This window comes from Lasioglossum baleicum, chromosome 11, assembly GCF_051020765.1.
Source record: "Lasioglossum baleicum chromosome 11, iyLasBale1, whole genome shotgun sequence".
Taxonomy (NCBI): Eukaryota; Metazoa; Arthropoda; class Insecta; order Hymenoptera; family Halictidae; genus Lasioglossum; species Lasioglossum baleicum.
This window is the reverse complement of record NC_134939.1, coordinates 6,135,617-6,152,070: the sequence shown is the minus strand read 5'-3', so window position 1 is coordinate 6,152,070 and position 16,454 is coordinate 6,135,617. Positions and strand designations below refer to the sequence as shown.

The following is a 16,454-nucleotide window of genomic DNA, read 5'->3' as shown; positions in this document are numbered from 1 at the left end:
TAGTAAACATTGGAAAAAAATGAGAGAGGTAAACGTGATAATGTTTTTTGCAAACAATTATGTTGTAACATATGTTATTAGGGTTGCCAGATCTTCTACAATATTTGATATGAGTCTTCTATATTTGAACTTGATCTCCTATATCATATTTGAATAGCATATAATTTTCAAAAATCTTTGTTTGAATAAAAAAGTTTAAAATATGCTGTGTACCTCTTTTACTTGAACTCCTATATTTTGAGCCTATCTCATACATACATAATTGCAGTTTTCACTACTTCTTCTATATTTGGATATAACATTTCTGGCAACCCTATATGTTATGTTAATCAGGTTGTAACATAATGGTGTCTGTAATTCTGTTTATCTGCATTATTTTTGTAGAGATGAAGGTAACTTTCAATTTTCTAAGTGGAATTGTTATTTTTTCGGTTTAATATGAATTATGTTTATTCAGTTAAAACATGATCTCACTAAATTGGAACACCCTTTTAACTGGCAGTCGCAACGCAATCCTGGCAAGACGAGGAAAAGATAACAGGGGCCAACCTGATTCTCTTTTCCACCGGTCCAATAAGGTTATCTTTAATCGCCTATCGGTTATATCTATTTTATTGCCTAACCTCTGGCCCAGATCGGTGGTATAGCATGTAGTGATTATTGTATACACATCTTTTGTGTTCTATGTACCTCCTTTACCTGGGAAATATAGTACGGCTTTATTTGTAATAACATGGAGCCTGAATCAGAAACCTTCTAACATATCTCGTGCTCGATCAACTCGATACTTTCTGGTACACGGCGCAATCCCTTACGTGTTAGCAAACGGTCTCTTAATTATCGTAACGCATGCGGAGTAAAACGCCTAACGCAATCACTGGGCAATCAAAGGATTTAATAATTTTTAATAGTCGACTGACTAAACCTCGTACCTTGCAATAAATATTTATATTGTATAAAAATCCGTAGTCTAATGACCAAGTTAAATAACTCCATCATTAGTACAACCACTTTAATATACGCGTGGTTTGTTGATAAACAATATAAACATACAGCTTATCTTGCCATCAGGAAACAATTTATACGTATAAATGTATTAAATACAAATCATTATTTTCAGAAAATAATCCAAATATTTTTAATATTCTCCAAAAATAAAATATTAGGTTGTCCCAAAAGTTCCTTCCGCAATGCCTTTCTTTAATATTGCTAAATACATATTAGGTTGTCCCAAAAGTTGTTTTTCGATGCATGCACATAATGCAAATTCATATTAAGAAGTACTAAAATATTAAGATAAAGATTATCGTATTGTTTGTATTTATTTAGCTACGTTAAAGGAACACAATGCGGAAGAAACTTTTGGGACAACCTAATACTATTTTAAAAACTTACTTGTACGCATACGGTGCTAAATGTAAAAACGAGAAAAATTCCACTCCAACCCGCGACAGCGTTGTTCATAAAATAGCCGACAGCAACCGCCCGTCAACAGGAAGTGCATTGTACTATTAACTGTGTTTAGGCTTCGGTTAATTGAAGATAAAGTCTGCAGAATGCTTCTTCTTTCTTAGCTCTGCACGCGTAACGAGTCTCGTGTGCCGATGCCGGCGCGGCGTGAACCAGGCGTGACCATAGTTAATGCCGTTAAAAACGGTGGCCACTTTACGTAACACACACTTCATCAGAATTCTGAATAAAAGAATCAACCAATACATGTTAGCTAAGGTAATCTGTCCAGTGAATGCGAACATATTTAATGTGTTCATTAGACTGCGGATGTTACGCATTTTCCAATTTCTGTCGACAAATTTTAAGAAAGTAGAATGAAGTAAATGAAATTTTTATTCGAAACAGCCTTTGTAATAATTTTGTCAAATATATTCTAGCCTTTTTTGAACATTTTCATAAGCCATAAATGCATAAAGATCCGCAGTCTAGTGTTCATATTGTTATATTCATATTAAACGAAAAAATTTATGAGCTGGATGACGATGAAGTTCGAAATACATCGAATGAAATCGAGGAAGTCTATCAATTTATACAAAATCAACTAATAAACATTTGAAGGAAATGAGAATGGTACCAAGGTAAATGATGTGCTATAGAATGCATTTGCCCCCTTCATTCGAAAACTAGCAAGGCAGGTATTAATACACCTATATGGATTTCAACGAGCAAACAGGTTTAATATCGTGCAACGATTTGTATGTGAGCTCCACAAGAAATATTATGTTGGGCCCCAGGTCAGAGCTTCGAGGTAAGCGTCTGGCCTTCGTATGATACGTCTCTGTATGGCCATGCTGATCCGAACATTTTTCATTTAATTATTAGACAATGATGATAAAAATAGGATAAGTGTACCAGCAAGTGACCAGTCAAGAGTAAGATCACAATTATTCGTTGTTGTATAATTAAATGAACTACGATTCTTAGACTCACCTTGCAACTTCTCATAAATAGTTGTCATCTTACTTCTACTGCCAATTAGAACTTAACCCTTAGCAGTCGAGTGGTGACTCTGAAGCACAGTTTCGGGCAATAAATAAATTTATTTAAATAAATAATGATTTAAATAAAAATTTAAATATAGAGTTATTCATTATTTGAGCAAGTCTAAATGAATTATTTAAAATAATAAAGTTAATTGTTATTTACGAATACAATTTCAATTATTATTTGTGTTGACAAATAATAAATTAAATTGTATTTTTTTATAGGCAGCTAGGCCCGTCGGACGGGCCCGACCACTGGCGGTAACCTGAAAAGGTTGCTATAACAGACAAAAAACGCGCACGTGTTCATTACATATACAAAATGAAAAACAGAAGAGAAGACCAAAAACTATTTATTTGATTTCCACCTCAATCGAAATAATAAATAATCTTTTCTTTGCAAATAAGGAATAATAATTTATTTAGATAAAAAGTTTAGTTATTATTTGCAATTAAAATCATACGTTTATTTATTATTTAAAATAAAATTTGCCCAACACTGCTCTGAAGCAACACTAGAAATTGTTGTACCATTAATCAAAATATTGTTTACATTATTAAGTATGTTGGGGTATCTAACCAATATTACGAAATTATTTATGTATTGTACGAGGTATTATATCAATTGCATAAAATGAAAAGGAATGGAATTATTCTAGGACGGAAGAAATGTTTAATTTTCCATAAAATGCCATAAAATGGTAACCTTGAGAACATATTTCAAGATCATTGACATTGGAGAGGAGGTAGCACATCGACAAGTTTACCTAACAAAATGCCGAAAGTGATGAAATTGAAACCAAATTATAATAAAAAATTTGATACCACAATTCTTGTTGTAAACGTAATCATTTCTGTGTCCTCTAGATTCAATGACGTGTCATGAACTTTAATCGTGAAACGTTCAGCCCCGTCGATCGTGAATCATCGGTTTGTTGTTTTCACACGTTCGCTGTGTTCGTGGGAGATTGCCGTTCTAGGACAATGTGAGCGCGTATTGTTCGTCCACCGAACATCGGTCACGTCAATTTCATTATTCGTTTAATTATTGTCTTCGTTTCGAGCAGGCAGCCAACGATTGCTGCCCCGAAACAATGACGCGTGTACCTCGGTGCCGCCGTAGGTGGCGGCCATTATCCCTCCTACTTGCTTGTTATCCCTTTCCATTTTTCTCTGCTTATTGTTCGCACAATAACGCGAAGAGTCAATTGGCATTGTTTCAGCGCACAACGGAACAATTCTCTATTTCTCAAGTACAAAACGAATATTCGTTCTCGCCCTCGCGCCGTAGACGAATCCAAAGGGCGCTGAAAGATCGCGGTTCGAACCATTTGTGTTCTGCCCTTACACCCCCACAAAACCTAGACTTGGGGTAGATGTTTGGGGAAGAGTTGTTGGAGCCGTTTTACGTAAAAGATTTTGCACTTGATATTCATTTGTTCTCTAATTAGTCACTTATCAATCATTTTACATATATGTGCAGTGAAAAGCAAGAATGACCCAAGGAAACAATTTTTTCAAAAATTAATGTGTTTAAAAGAAAATCTCAAGAATCACGTGACTTTAAATACAAAGAAATATTACGAACGCAATTGAATATATGCCAGTCGAAGAAAACGATATTAATTTTCAACAAATTCAATTAAATTCTCACCTGTGTGTTGAAAGTTCTAGATTGGCCAGCATAAAATCCAGACTCGAATCCAATTGAAAGAGATGGATTTTCTTGAAGGGATGATTAAATAAAAAATATCACTTTCCACTATCTTCATTGAAAGAATCATGCGCCCAAGTGAAGGAACAATGGGGATCAACTCTCTTTTGAGAAGTCCTGTAGTTCTAGCATTAAGAAAAATTCGTAAATAAAGGTTTGAATGGACCATTCAATACTTTCATTGTCAATAGCGCCACAGCTGTTAGCAAAAAGTGTTCGGGCAATAGGTCTTTTCGCTCTCTCGCAATCAGAGGAGAGCGAACTATGTCTCAAGGTCGGTTGCACAGGTTGTTCGGTGCAGAGAGAAGTATGATTGATAGGCCAGGTAGATACGTTCGCTATAGTGCATATTCCCATCGATAGCTATGGTTCGAGGTTACGAACTAAATGTTCGATGCAACTGTGTGTGATTTCATAAGTGATTTCAGATTTTATAACAATAATAATATTAGTACTACAATAGATAGAATTGATAGAATTAACACTAAACCTACCGAGCCTTAAAAGTAACTGGTACATGTTCCCTTATCAAAATGACAAGACTGATTTCAATAATTGTAAATTGTTAATCAATAATTGTAAAATAATAAATCTGGAACCGGTCATTTTGACCAGCGGTGGTAGGTTTAGTGTTAATTATTATTAGATTCGCTAAAAAGAGAATTTGCATTACTGTTGACGTATATGATTTTTATAATTAAAATGACACTAAACATGACACCATTGAGATTATATTTACTTATTTAATTCGGGATATACATATATAGTACAACCTCGATTATTCAAACTGATCAATGAATCGTGAGTGTTCGGATAATAGAACACTTACGTTACTAATTGAAAGAATGAATTGTATATGATTCGTTTGAAATCCAATTGTTCAAAATAAAGAATTTATATAACATTGGTTCGGATAATGGATGTTCTACTTCAAATTGTGTCATGTTTGGGCTCATTTTAATCGGAAAAACGCCACAAATATGTTACTGAAAGTTTCATAAAAAGATAATGAAGTACAAAAAAGTGTGTCATATGCCACAACAAAAATTTCCAGTACTTTCACATGGGGGAATTGAAAATTTATTTCTTCTGATAAGTTAGAACAAAGTTCCTGGCTGCTTTTATTAATATTATTGTACTGATACAGATTTGTTAACGTTAACAAACGTTTACTCTGTTACAGCTGAATCGGACATATGCACGTTCTCCGCAAGAACCGAGCATTTCCACGTGAACAACAAGCCGTCGTCGTCGTTGTTCACGTCGAACACACGACCGAAGGCGCTGAGAGAGCTGTACGAGGCCGCTGCCATAGTCGCTGTCAGAGGATTGGATAGTCTGAGAAGGGATGGCAGTTCCATGGATATGTTCCTGTGCACGCCCGTCCTTGGCAAGAGACGACGGGACCAGAGTCTCGACATCGAATCCAGAATCGTATGTATAAATCTGTTCGAATGTGGAACCACATGTCAGTAGACATCAAAGTATTATTGCGAACAAACAGAAAATTAATTCGTTAGTGTTCTCTTTATTTGTTAGTGTTCTATATTTTTGCTATTTCATCTATTACAAATATTTAGGAAAACAGTACTGCTCTCAATTGAGACTACTCCCCCACTCTACCTTCCCCTTCTACGACGCTACTCCCCACGCTTCCGCCGCGTGCCGGTCACGTGACACGTTCTATCTCTGTCGCGCATGTGTCCGGTACTGGCAGAGAGAGGGGATGTAAACTCCTTTGTCCTTCTCAATTCTTCTACCTTTTTATTTCTTAAAATCTCCATTCTTTCTTTGTCTTTTAAGTTTTCATTTCCATGAGTACATTTTTTTTCGTATACTTCACTTCACTAAGATTTTTATTTTTGCTACTGTATTTTTCATTACTTTTCGATTTAATTTTTGCCATATCTGCTTGTTTTATCTATAATACTTTTCGTCTAGAATCGTATCCTACCTATTCACGTGTATCGAATATGTACCTAACCAGAAACGTTAGGCTGAAGTGAAGCTCGTTTCTTATAGTAGTTGCAATTCACACCGAAGTATCAGGGACATTCCTAGTGATTTAATGTACGTAATGCTGAGGGTTTAATATGTTTATTGAAAAGACAAGAGAAGTTTCTTTTTATATTTTTATTGTATCGAAGTAGGTATGTAAGTAATAATAAAACTTTCCCATATGCAATTTAAAGCAATATAAAGAATATACAATCGTGTGAACAATAGTCCTTTGGAGACCGAGGTCTTATTTTTACCTTTTATGAAGAATCGTTTTCCAAATGCTGAGATTATAAAAGTATGAGAATGATTGACAAGTTAGTTTGCTTTGTCAACGAGATTACATTATCATTGAATTGTACAAATTTATTCGGGCAAAATATTTATTTTTACGTATTTTAATCTCATTGGGAAAAATACCGCAGTAAAACGTACACCCGCAGTAATAGGTACATTTACTCTCTACGTTGTAGGTTTGCTAGATATTTAGATATTTGTGGACGGCAACGAGTGTAGTTTCCATCCCTTATTGAATTGCGTAATCTCGATACGCTTTTAAACAGGCAACGACGCGGATAACACGGGAGATTCGGCCGCAGACACGATCGCGAGTCTTAAATATAGTCGAGCCATTTTCACCGTATTCGTAACGAGCGCATAGAAAGGGAGCAGACTGTAACACAATCCGTTGCGTATTCCGTGCGTGAAACCCGCTTGGTCACGAGGTGACATCTGACAATGGCTGTGCCCACGCAGTGCCGCAGTGCGTAAAACACGTCGGTAGCTTTTCGCCGCAGCATCAAGTTTCTATGAAACAGAAGCAATGCGGCAATACTTCCTACAATACCATTGTCGGCTCGAACCGAACGAAGTTTGACAACTGTCGTCCAACTCGCAATGGTTCCAAAATCGCTGAGGAAAGTCCTGGATTTCATTAAAAATTTCTGATTCGAGCTTTTCAAGATCACTGTTCGTTGAACTGAATATTTCTAGAAACGACTGACCCAATACGGCGGACGGATACTTCGTAATTCCAGCTTCGTGTGTTCACAATTCCGCCATTTTATAAATGATCGAGATTTTCAATTGATCTTGCTTAATATACTTCCTCATTGTCTTGTGAAAAAATATATGAGCCGTTTATTTTCTAAGTTCATTTTCGAGAATAATCAAGCTAGCAATTTTAATATTGACATTTCTACGTTATCTTTTCATTCTGAAGCAAATTGTAACTAACATATTTAAAATCACAAAGATTTTCTAAAAACGAAATTAGCTGGTTAATAGAATGATACAAATTTTTATTTTGAAAAATAAACAATAAATTGGTTAAAAATATGCTGGATGGGTTTTTTGAGAAATGAACCATATAAAATTTTGAATAAGATATCAATGGATGATTTATTACCACGTCGGGATAGACCAAGAAAATTCGAAAATATCGTATTGACACCACTTTATAAAAATATAAGACAAATTACAACAGCGAAATACAAATCCCTCCAGCATACACAAATGTAAACGAGGAGTAAATTGTTATGTAATTTATATAGTTAGAAGATTTCTTGAATTGCATAAATGGTGTTTTGTAATGAAGTATAAAATAAATTGAATATTGTTTTTTCAATTTGAAGCATTTTCAAGTATATCGAATGGACTTGGGCTGTTTCAAATTTTATGACAAATCTAGTTGTTAATTTTGAAAGTGGCTTAAGTCCATTCTTGGTAAGAAGACACATATTATTCGCTTAATAATTGCTATTATTTTAATAGGAATTGTAAATTTAACTCTCTTCGATACATTTAAGGAGTGTGATACATTGATATCCTATAGGTACCATATATTTTTAATTTCATTGAAACGCAAACTGGACTTAGACCACTTTCAAAATACTCATATAACTCATGTAATTTTAATTGTTTCCGTTTGGAAAAATATAACGTATGTACTTTGAATACTCAAGAATATGTGTGGAAAATTATAATGCAAATAGTGTTTGATAATTCCTCTGAAAAATATTACAGCATCGGAATTTTTCGAAATAATGAAAGATGAGTGTACGAAGTACAAACCTAGACAAAAATCTTAGTTAGTCTTTAATATTAATGGACAAAGTTTTACCTCTCCTTTTCCATAATAAATTTTACAATTAGATAGCGTAGTCATTAAGTATTTTGTTATTATTAATAATTTTACGAGTATAATTCTGGAATACAGCCGGCCGTTATCGAAGATCTACGCAGATGGACGTCCACGGAGGCTCTCGGGGACGTTACTGTACCACCGGATTGCATGTCCAGGATCCTGGGAGATACAGACGACGATGCCGTCGATCACAAACTTCCCAGCCCGGAAGAACAGGTTCAAGCTGTCGCTCTCAAGTAAGAACGAAATTTATGCCATCTTAACCGCTAACTGCGGAATGGTGTTTCTGACGTATACCGTAATCCTTTTTCTATACGCATTAAAATTCTCGTATTTCCTTCGCCAAGCAGCCGAGCCATTTCAGCTTTCACGTTAAAGGCAGTAGCGCCATTAAAATTTAATTTGTTATAAATGTGTAGTCAAATTATCACTAGGAAGCAGAAGATAAAAAGAAATTCGTAAAATCATCAGGGTACTATTCGCGTGCAACGACTCTCGTAATTGATCATCGGTAGACTACGAATTTTATGCAATTGTGGCAAAAATGGATAGGTACAATTTAAAATAAAATAACGAAATAAGAGAATTTAAAAACATGAATTTACTGTTTTCAACGTGTTAAAATGATTAAAGGACGAAATAATTTTTTACGAAATTGTATGAACTGAATAAGGCAGTGGTCTTTAGTAATCTTAGAAAATTGAAAATGGTAAAAATCGACATTCTTCAATTTTTAAAATCTTTTTATTGTTTTCAACTGCACCAACTCATTTTTGTCAAAAGGCAATCTATTGATCACACTCACTGTAAATAAGAATAAGTTTTTCTGTAGATGCACCTGAATATATTCTTGAGTTGTGATGGCATCAAAAATATGTATATTGTATGCGATTTCTTTGAATGCATTTTCGTGTCAGCTATACAGTTAGGAGCAAAACTGATCACACACACTTTAAATCAGAATATATAACGTTATTATGAATGGACCAAACAACGTCAATTTCTCTGTAAGGCTAGAAGAATTAATTTAGTAAATGACGTCTAAAAAATATGTTGAAAAAATGCATTTGGTCGGAATATTATATGAGTGGCCTTAAAATTGAAAAAATTGTCTCAACATAACAATATTATTTATAAAAAAGTAGCTCACAAATTGCATATAAGCTATTTTTCACATCACAACTAAAGGTCATCCTATATCAAATTACAGAATAATAAAATGGAACTGCAACTTAAAAGAAGTAGAAAAGGCTACAAAAATAATGTATATGTTGTTCAGATTCCCGGCAGAAATTGTGGCGGTGGACGTCAGTGGAAGAGGATTCGAAAGAATGTCGATGAGAAGGAGATCTTTGCTGTCCGGTCCAGAATGCCAAGAAACCGCTGTGAAAAGGCGATCGAGGCTTCGCAGGCCTAGAGGGAAAAGACGAAATACGATCGCTGGTACCGATCAAAAAGAAATACGACAGGCTATTGGAGTGTAAGTTAGAAATGCACGATTTAATTGATTACAAAATTGAGCCGTTCATAATCCAAAGCAATTAACCACCTTTCGAGTCTGTTTACCTTTCCCTTCTAAAACCCTTGATTGATAAACTTTTTTAAAATAAATTTCCACAATCCTGCTTAATACCACTGAGTGACAAAAATTGAAAGAACATTTCAAAATGAATGCACACTACTTCATCAATTTTCTCTATTTCTTTGGTGGAATGGAAATGGGGTGGAATATACCTTAACAACTCCATCAAAAATTAAGAAATTCGAAACAATAGAATTAGCAAAGATACGAGAACCAAAATGAAATTTGGTAGAATTTAAAAACAAATAAGAAATTAAAATGAAAAATTTGGTAGAATTTAAAAACAAATAAGAAATTAAAATGAAAAATTTGGTAGAATTTAAAAACAAATAAGAAATTAAAATGGGTGGAATCAAGATACAACCAAGATATCAAAATGAAATTTGGTAGACTTAAGTTATGGACGAGAACTCAAAAAACAAACGTTAATACTTAACCTCATCATAAATTAACTGAACAACACAATTGTAAATTTTAAATCAAGATCGTCCATTCCAAAGCTGTGTAGCAATAGCTTTCGAAGCTAATGAAAGTAAACAAAATTATAATATTTAATTAACTACCTGTTGAAGAGAGTGATTTAATTATTGAGATAATTTGAGAGAAAGAGTTGTCATTGTTCTCTACATTTGAACTTGCATCATCCAGCTTATTGCCAGCTAGATTCTAGCACAAGCAATAGATCCAAATACCATGAATGTCTTGCAGTAAGTGATGGCTCATGCTGTCTCGTGTCCTTGCCTTACGCATAGTAAAGAAGCTCTTGAGACAACATGATTGAGGTAGTTGTCAGATGCGGCTGACTCGCGAGGATGCCTCGTACCGTCTGGACACAGTTTCCAAAATCTAACTAAAATAAATATAAGAAAATTTGAAGAGATCGTACATATATTTCGTAAGTCTTAAACACATGTTCGATAGAGATTGCATAATTTCAAGCTCTAAGATGTCGATTTACATCTTTTGCCAGCATGCTGTAGGATGCTCTAGGTGTTCTAAGAAACAAAAGTTCACCACTGCATCTGTCTGTTTGATTAACCCCCTGCCTGACTCGCGATGAAGATTTTTAACACAATCCATTAAATATAAAATTTTCTTTTTCTTAAAGGAAGTTATAAACGTCAAAGAAGTTCTAATCACTGCAAAATAGATGATAAGGTAAGGGGTTAAAGAAGATAGACTTCCCGAGGGTTAGGGGGACGAGTAATTTATTCTTGGAAAGAGAAGGGTGGACCAATTAAATTTGAGATCCTGGTGTAGAAATGAAATACTCGTTAGATTTACTTTGCGTGTGTCTGTTCGCAGAGAAACGATCGACGAAGACGCGGACGGAACGATATCGAACATAGCGTCTCGGACGCAGCGCTCGGCGAGCACGGACATACTGGGCTCGTCGAAGAAGGAGTCGCCGACTGAGAAAAAGTCTCACTTCAACACGCTGAAAGCGTGGGGCATGTCCCGATTGAAGTTGATCAGCCCGAAATCGAGTCAGCAGCAGCAGCAACAGCAGCAACAGCAGCAGGAGCAACCGGGGACGACCGCTGCGAGCACAACGAGGTCAGAGACGGATCTAAATCAATCGAGGTCGACGGAAGAGAGAAATATTTACGAAATGGTAACAAGTAGGCGTAGGAAGGACAAGTCGCACGAGAGGAAGCCCAGCTCGTCGAGCTCCAGCGGGAAGAGTATCGCGAGCATACCGGTGTCAGTGCCCACCACGGAGAAACAGCCGAGCGTGAAATTACGCGAGAGCGCGGTCCAAAGGAGAGAGAGACGAAAGGGGAGCAACCGGGATGACCCGCCTCATTCGAGTTCAGGAAACTGGAGTGCGTCTTCGGAGAGCGGAAGGGCGAGTATCGGCAGCGAGACGACCACCACCACCCATCAGCCAAGGTAAGCTCCCTGGAGACTCGAGCAAGCCTGGCCAACCGATTCCCCACTTGCGTGAAACTGCACAACAACTATCTACCCTTCGATGATATTCGGAGAAGTTGTAGAAAGCAGTATTCTTGGACAACTTCTTCCTTTGCATGTAGTGACGGTCTCGCTTCGTTTCCGAGATACAGTGTTCTCTCCGTAAATGTCCAAAAGATCTCTATCGTAACTGGGGGCATTCCCCGAGGAACCAATCTAGCGGCATACACGCTCAACGATACTTCCGACCTCCCCAACCCCCCGACATACTTCTTCCCATAATCAATGGTGCGCAATTTTGTATTGCTGATTGTGAAAGCTTCGTTCTTTGACAACATTTAACCCATTCGATTCGAATTCTTTCTATTTGGATCTTCTTCCTTTTTCTTTCAGAAGTCGGTATTACCTATCTGGCGGTGAGTGTATATCGAATTTGAAACTTGTGTGTTAATGTTCGAAACTGGAACGTGTGATCCAACAGTTTATTCTTTCCATCTTCATCAGTGAATGAATATTATAAAGAATGTTGAGAAATTGTATGTCACTGTTGTATTACTTAAAAGTTTGTACAATTCTTCAACTACTTTTACCGAGACATACGATTTCTTAATATTCAATCAAACATCGTTTAAACGATCGACATCTTAAATCAGTATCTATTCTATCTGCTATTCTTGATTCGGTTTACATTCAATCTCACTTTTGCCGTTTGATGCAAATATTTTGCACGCACCCGTTTGTCCACATATTATTAACACTGAAACTATCAAACACTAAAGGCGATTGATTGTATATAAAACTGTGTAATAATAACAAGCTTGCATTTATTCAGACCTTTATTGTAATATGTTCCTGAATAAAGGAGTTTATTAAACAATAGATAGCGGATTTGTTGTATTTATGACAAAAGTGAGTAGGTGCAATTTAAGACAGCAAACTATTATAAGAATTTAAAAATGTTATATTATTTTCATGCTATTAAACATATTAGGAAAGAAAAGAAATTTCTATTTCATTCCAGTTTGTTGCAATTCAGGTAGAAAATTTTTATTTTGCATAAAGATTCGCTGTCTGATAATAAACGATGAGAAACATGCCATTTTGATCAGTCTGGTAATTCTAGTGTTAATCATTTCACGTATTCCAATCTCATTCGCCTGTTTTAGCACTGACATACGGTTTTCGTCAAGATACGCTGCCGTGATAATTAATTTTTTGTGTCCTGAGTTGAGTACACGTCTGATCTCAAGTTTCATGTTACTTACTAGCTGTCGTCGACACTGAATAACTGAACAGCTCAGCACAGAAATGCGAGTGTGACTCAAAGTTTTTAAATCGTCAGTTTAAACGTGCATTAAATTGTATAATATGAATTTTTATTTATTTAGAGCTTAAGCAATACACATACAAATATTTAGCTATTTTCAACACGACTAGTGAAAAAACTGTTTAACATTAGTATCAATAAATCTTTTAAATTACATAACAATTAGCCAACAAATAATTGTTGGGAACCAAATTGAACAAAATTCGAAGTACAAAGGATTTAAAGAAAAAAGCAATTATTTTCAACTAATGTATGTAATAAGAACCTTGTTGGTTTGGGAAATCGTGATAACTACCCCTACATCCAAGGTTTCCATGATATCTCAGAAGATCTAGAGTTGATCAAATAAATGATTTACGTCAAATCATGCGGTTCCATGCGACACGTTCTAACGATGTGAAATGTTATTACCCAGGTCAACAACAACAGCATCGATTGGCACATCCTCCACTTCTCTGAGCCACGTCAGGCGATTCAAGGGGCGAGATACGTCAGCCTCGTCTTCGGTCACATCGGAAGGTACACTGACACCCGATATTATACAGGATATTGCGGTGGTGCCTTTCTCCGATGATGGCGAGACATCGTCCGTGTATTCCTGTGACACAGAAGGGTACTACACGTCGTTCCACGTGGATTCCGGCTTGAAAACCCTGCGAGAAGAGGAGACAGTCCCGCAGAGTTCTTCATCGACTAGGACGAACGACGTCAGCTCTGATCCCACCTCGCCGACAGTGGAAAATGAATACGAACTATTCGGAAGAGGATCAACGTCGACGACTACAAGTTCCGCTGGAACAGTCTGCACAGCATTATTGGCACCTCCACCGCCGGAAAGAAAGTCCAGCCTTACGGTTGTTGCTATGGTGAGGATTCACCTTGGCTTTTATTCTTCATTCATTGCGCAATGTTCTCTTAACCCTCTATAGCTCCGTATAGCTATGCAACAGGCTATATGGAGAAATAGAAATAGCATGATACTGATTGGGTTCTTTCATGTCTCCAGGTGCACGGACAGAACCAAAATGGCGACGAGTCTCCGGACAGCGGGCACAACACCTCCTCCTCGCCTGTGGAGTCCGCTTCGAGTCCAGCTTGCACGGGAAGATCCTGTTCGGAGTTCGAATACTCCGAGTCCAGTGATCTGGAGGGCTGCGAGAGGATCGAGAGAATTCGTTCGAAAACGGCGATCAACACCAGTCGCATACCGTCCATGTGCGTGATCACGCCACCTGGTTCAGATGATGAACTCACTCGAGAATCGGAACAGCCCATCAAGATAAGCGAAAACAGGAAGTCTGAGATCCAGGCTGGAGGATCGGTCCTCATGTCCGCCACTGTTGGAACCTCCAAGATGGAGGTAATCAACGGACAGGACAAGAATCTGTACGCAACTGTACAAGTGTTACCTTCGCCGGTGAGCGATAAACCAACGATCGGACAGGCGTCTGCTAAGATCAACTCTCTCAGCGGTGTTTTGGGCAAGCTTCGTGGCGTACTTCCGGGCAGGAAGCACGTGTCGAAGAATCAAGGGAATCAGGAGCAAGGGAGCGCAGACTCCGGCGACTATGTCACCATAGCCGACGTGAGAAACAACAACGACAAACGACAAGAGCCAGCAACCGCTTCGAACACGGCTCCCGCTTGGTCCCCAGTTTTGTACGCCAACTCCGACATCTTCAAGAAGGACGCCGAGTACGTTAGTCTAAGCGAGTTACCAAAAAAGCCAACCTCCTCTCTGGAGAGGAAGAGACAGGGTGCAAGAGTCACGTTAGATTCGGAGGGCAAGGTTGTCTATACGTCTGACAGCTTGAAAAGAAGGAAAGGGGCGCATTCTACCTTTAATCCAGGTACATTTCATTGTTTATTTCATTGTTCTGTCCACGCGCAACGTCGGGTCACCTGTCATACTTTATAGATCCCTAACTTTCTAAACACCAACGAATGCACCACATCTGATGTGTGCGCAACGATGAGTTGTCAGCCATCGTCTGGAGTGTGTTCGTTGGCGAAGCTACGCCTTAAAAGGCTACATTCAACCCCTGATCCTCTCACGATATAGCGTCTTCGTTTCCTTCAAGATAAGCTGTCGCTAATATGTTCACGAAATTTCAGGTCCATTCGTGAGAGAAGGAATATCACCGAGCCCGTCGCCATTGTTACACCGTGCAACCCCGAACGTTCGAGCAGTGACGAAGAGCAACGACGCGGTGGATGGTCCGACGAAGTTAACGCCACCCACGTCGCCTCAGCTGGGCAAGCTGATCATCCGAGCAGCTAGAAGCCCGGATCGAGCATCCAGTCCGGACTACGTTCGAACACCGACGACCGTGGTGGGACCCACGAGTCCAACGACAGCCCATCGACAAGTTCGCGGCGCTTACGTGAACATGCAGGAGGATGAAGGTAAGAAGGCTTCTGGTACGAGCGCTGACGAACGAGATTGCACTGGCTGTGTCGGTAGATTAGAAGCACCATTCGCACACCCCGGCAACACTCATCTTAACGACGAAGCGAGTACAATTGTGGCCACCGACGGCAGCCCGTTGCTGTCCGCCAACGGCACGTGTCAGACCGCTGCCACCGGAACCGTGGCGCTGGCGCCGAGTAACAAAGTCCTAGATCTTAACAAACCCAAGCTGTCCTCTAACAAACCGTACATTGCTAGATCGACCGTGGGTGCGATCGTCTGCGACGAGAATCACCCACCGGCGACCGGCGACGACAGCTTGTCGGCTCAGGAAGGCTGTCGGTCCATGAATAAGACAGACGCGCTGAGGACGTCGTCTTCTAGATCAACAAACCTGCGCCTCGACTTCGAGAAGTCGGCCCTCTGCCTAAAGAGTCTGAGACCGACAGGCAACACGCCCAAGTTGAGCAGGAAGTTGCTAGTGTCGGACCTCGACACGCCGAGCTTTTACAGGAAACTGACCAAGGTGGACCCTCGAGGCGACAACAAAGACCTGGCCGATGTCAAGGACACCGAGAGACACATCAATAACTGTAACTCGACCGACAAAGACGTCGCGTTCGAGTCCTCCAGCGTTCTCGAGACGTGTTCCGACGGCAACGCGACGAGAAGATCCGATAGTCTCCGGGAGGATAGAATCGAACACAAAGTGAAACGCAGCGAGAGCTATCGGATGGCGAACAGCCCGATCATGTTTATAAGAAAGTTCTCGAGTACCGCGGAGAAGTCATCCAAGATCTCAAGGACGCCGTCGGAGGAGTTGCAGGAGGAATTGTTGAAGGAGAGCATCAACTATCCCGAGACCGTG

General features: G+C 38.6%; 1 protein-coding gene across 3 annotated transcripts in view; it reads left to right on the top strand.

The window, feature by feature from the left end:
- Gukh (NHS actin remodeling regulator GUK-holder) overlaps positions 1 to 16,454 on the top strand; it is a 114,794-nt gene that overhangs the window by 73,836 nt on the left and 24,504 nt on the right. Inside the window, exons 2-9 of one of the 3 annotated variants that reach the window (XM_076433966.1) lie at positions 5,393 to 5,643; positions 8,426 to 8,589; positions 9,633 to 9,833; positions 11,241 to 11,492; positions 11,562 to 11,828; positions 13,592 to 14,042; positions 14,183 to 15,026; positions 15,292 to 15,582. In XM_076433966.1, the coding sequence (XP_076290081.1) occupies positions 5,393 to 5,643; positions 8,426 to 8,589; positions 9,633 to 9,833; positions 11,241 to 11,492; positions 11,562 to 11,828; positions 13,592 to 14,042; positions 14,183 to 15,026; positions 15,292 to 15,582 (2,721 nt within the window). Of the gene's footprint in view, positions 1 to 5,392; positions 5,644 to 8,425; positions 8,590 to 9,632; positions 9,834 to 11,070; positions 11,094 to 11,240; positions 11,829 to 13,591; positions 14,043 to 14,182; positions 15,027 to 15,291; positions 15,583 to 16,454 lie in introns of those variants that run through there. The other 2 variants (XM_076433965.1, XM_076433967.1) reach the window with 2 other exon arrangements.